Raw genomic sequence first — 2,848 nt, 5'->3', positions numbered from 1 at the left:
GTGGTCAATAAGCAGCTCCAGTGGTCAGTGTTGAGTGGTCAGTGCCTGGTGTGGGGTCAGTGAGTGACCCCAGTGGTCAGTGTTGAGTGGTCAGTGAGTGACCCCAGTGGTCAGTGCCTGGTGTGGGGTCAGTGAATGACCCCAGGGGAGAGTGGGCAATAAAGGGTGTCCGGTGGGTGTTAAAGGGTGTTCAGTGGTCAGCAGAGGGTGTGGTGGTCAGTGAGTGGCGTGAAATGGTCAAAAAGGGGAGTGGGCAATAAAGGGTGTCCAGTGGGCATTAAAGGGTGTGGTGGTCAGTGGATGGCATGGTCAGTAAGGGGAAGGGAGTGGGCAATAAAGGGTGTCAAATGGTCAGCAGATAGTGTGGTGGTCAGTGCGTGGTGTGGAGTGGTCAGGGAGTGGTCAATAAAAGGTGTCCAGTGGCCAGCACAAGGTTTGGTGGTCAGTGAACTGCATGGAGTGGTCAGTAAGGGGAAGGGAGTGGTCATTAAAGGGTGTCCAGTGGTCAGCAGAGGGTTTGGGGGTCAGTGCATGGTGTGGTGGCCAATAAAGGTGATCAGTAAATGCTGTGGAGTGGTCAGTGATGGGGTCAGGTGGTCAATAAGCAGCTCCAGTGGTCAGTGTTGAGTGGTCAGTGAGTGACCCCAGTGGTCAGTGCCTGGTGTGGGGTCAGTGAATGACCCCAGTGGTCAGTGTTGAGTGGTCAGTGAGTGACCCCAGCGGTCAGTGGTCAGTGAGTGATCCCAGTGGTCAGTGAGTGACCCCAGTGGTCAGTGTTGAGTGGTCAGTGAGTGACCCCAGCGGTCAGTGTTGAGTGGTCAGTGAGTGACCCCAGCGGTCAGTGGTCAGTGAGTGATCCCAGTGGTCAGTGAGTGACCCCAGTGGTCAGTGTTGAGTGGTCAGTGCCTGGTGTGGGGTCAGTGAGTGACCCCAGTGGTCAGTGGTCAGTGTTGAGTGGTCAGTGAGTGACCCCAGCGGTGAGTGAGTAACTGAGGTGGTCAGGGGTCAGTGAGAGGTGTGGGGTCAGTGAATGACCCCAGTGGTCAGTGGTCAGTGTTGAGTGGTCAGTGAGTGACCCCAGTGGTCAGTGTTGAGTGGTCAGTGAGTGACCCCAGCGGTCAGTGTTGAGTGGTCAGTGCCTGGTGTGGGGCCAGTGAGGGACCCCAGTGGTCAGTGAGTGACCCCAGCGGTCAGTGTTGAGTGGTCAGTGCCTGGTGTGGGGTCAGTGAGTGACCCCAGTGGTCAGTGGTCAGTGTTGAGTGGTCAGTGAGTGACCCCAGCGGTGAGTGAGTAACTGAGGTGGTCAGTGGTCAGTGAGTGGTGTGGGGTCAGTGAATGACCCCAGTGGTCAGTGGTGAGGGGGCAGTGAGTGACCCCAGTGGTCAGTGCCTGGTGTGGGGTCAGTGAGTGACCCCAGTGGTCAGTGGTCAGTGTTGAGTGGTCAGTGAGTGACCCCAGTGGTCAGTGAGTGACCCCAGCGGTCCCTGCTCAATAAAATCCCATTTTTCCATTTTCTCCCCCAATTCCCCCCCAGTCACTCCCGGCCGCTGCAGAACGGATTTTACTGGAAAACCTCAGGATTTACAAAGCTCGCCCCCCGCCCGCCCCCCCCGGGGGGCTCCGTCCCGGTGATATTCGGCCCCCGGGGGCGGCTGCCCCGCCGTCCCCGCGTCCCCGCAGCCCCCCTCGGGCTCGCATCCGCAGCCCAGCACCTCCCTGAGCACGAACCCCACGGCCGCGCTCACCTCGCTCTGCGGGACCCCCCCGCGGCCCCCCGGGGGTCTCAGCGGGAGCGGGATCAGGAATTTCCCTTGGGAAGCGGCCGGACTGGCGGGGCTGGCGGCGGGCCCGGGCTGCAGCAGCCGCATCACGCCCCAGGGGCGGCCCCGCCGCGATTTCTGCAGGAACTCGGCGCCGCGACAGAGCCGGGCGGCGTCGCGACAGCAGCGCACGAATCGCGACACCGTGCGCGCCGGGACGTTGGCCGCCACGTTGTGGCTCAGCTCGAAGGGGTCCTGAAGGGTCAGGGGGCCCGGGCGGAGACCCCCGAGGCTCTCGGGTGGGGGGCGAGGCAGAGCTCGGCCCTCCAGGGGGGACAGGAGGAGCCCCCCCAAATCCAGGGTCCCGAAATAGGAGAAGAACTCGGCCAGGAGGGAGGCTGGGAAGGGAGGGGGGGGGGTCAGAGAGCTGTGGTGGAGACAGCCCCGGAAATAGTTAGGACACCCCAAAAATCAGGCAGAAATAACGCAGGAAAGAGCCTCGAAACCAGCCAGAAAGTGCTCTAAAAACAACCAGAAACAACCCCAAAAACACCCCTAAAAACACCCAAAAACACCCTCAAAATCACCCAGAAACAACCCCAAAAACACCCCTAAAAACACCCAGAAACAACCTCAAAAACACCCTCAAAATCACCCCCAAAACACCCCTAAAAACACCCAGAAACAACCCCAAAAACACCCTCAAAATCACCCAGAAACAACCCCAAAAACACCCCCCAAACTACCCAGAAACAGCCCAAATAACACCCCAAAAAACACCCAGAAACACCCCCCAAAACCACCCAGAAACAACCCCAAAATCACCTTCAAAATCACCCAGAAAACGCCCCCAAATCACCCAGAAACAGCCCCAAAAACACCCAGAAAACACCTTAGAAACCCCCCAAAACCACCCCAAAAACCCAGTGGGCTTGGAGCCCCTCCCCAATTTAGGAACCCCCCACAAAGGGACTTGTGCCCCCTGGTTTGGAGCCCCTCTTGGATTTAGGACCCCCCCCTCAAATTTGGGCCCCCCCAATGGATTTGAAGACCCTCCCAGATTTAGGGACCCCCCCCCCCATTGGGTA

General features: G+C 59.1%; 1 protein-coding gene across 1 annotated transcript in view; it reads right to left on the bottom strand.

Annotated features, from left to right (window-relative positions):
• Nucleotides 1–1,574: 1,574 nt before the first annotated feature.
• Nucleotides 1,575–2,848, bottom strand: part of LOC121341314 (speckle targeted PIP5K1A-regulated poly(A) polymerase-like) — an 11,194-nt gene continuing 9,920 nt past the window's right edge. Inside the window, exon 8 of the mRNA XM_041414744.1 lies at nucleotides 1,575–2,158. Coding sequence (XP_041270678.1) covers nucleotides 1,575–2,158 — 584 coding nt within the window. The remainder of the gene's footprint in view (nucleotides 2,159–2,848) is intronic.

The sequence above is a fragment of the Onychostruthus taczanowskii genome, unplaced genomic scaffold, assembly GCF_017590055.1.
Source record: "Onychostruthus taczanowskii isolate IOZ18803 unplaced genomic scaffold, ASM1759005v1 scaffold460, whole genome shotgun sequence".
Lineage (NCBI taxonomy): Eukaryota > Metazoa > Chordata > Aves > Passeriformes > Passeridae > Onychostruthus > Onychostruthus taczanowskii.
Note: the sequence above shows the minus strand (reverse complement) of the source record. Positions and strands in the feature narration are given on the sequence as shown.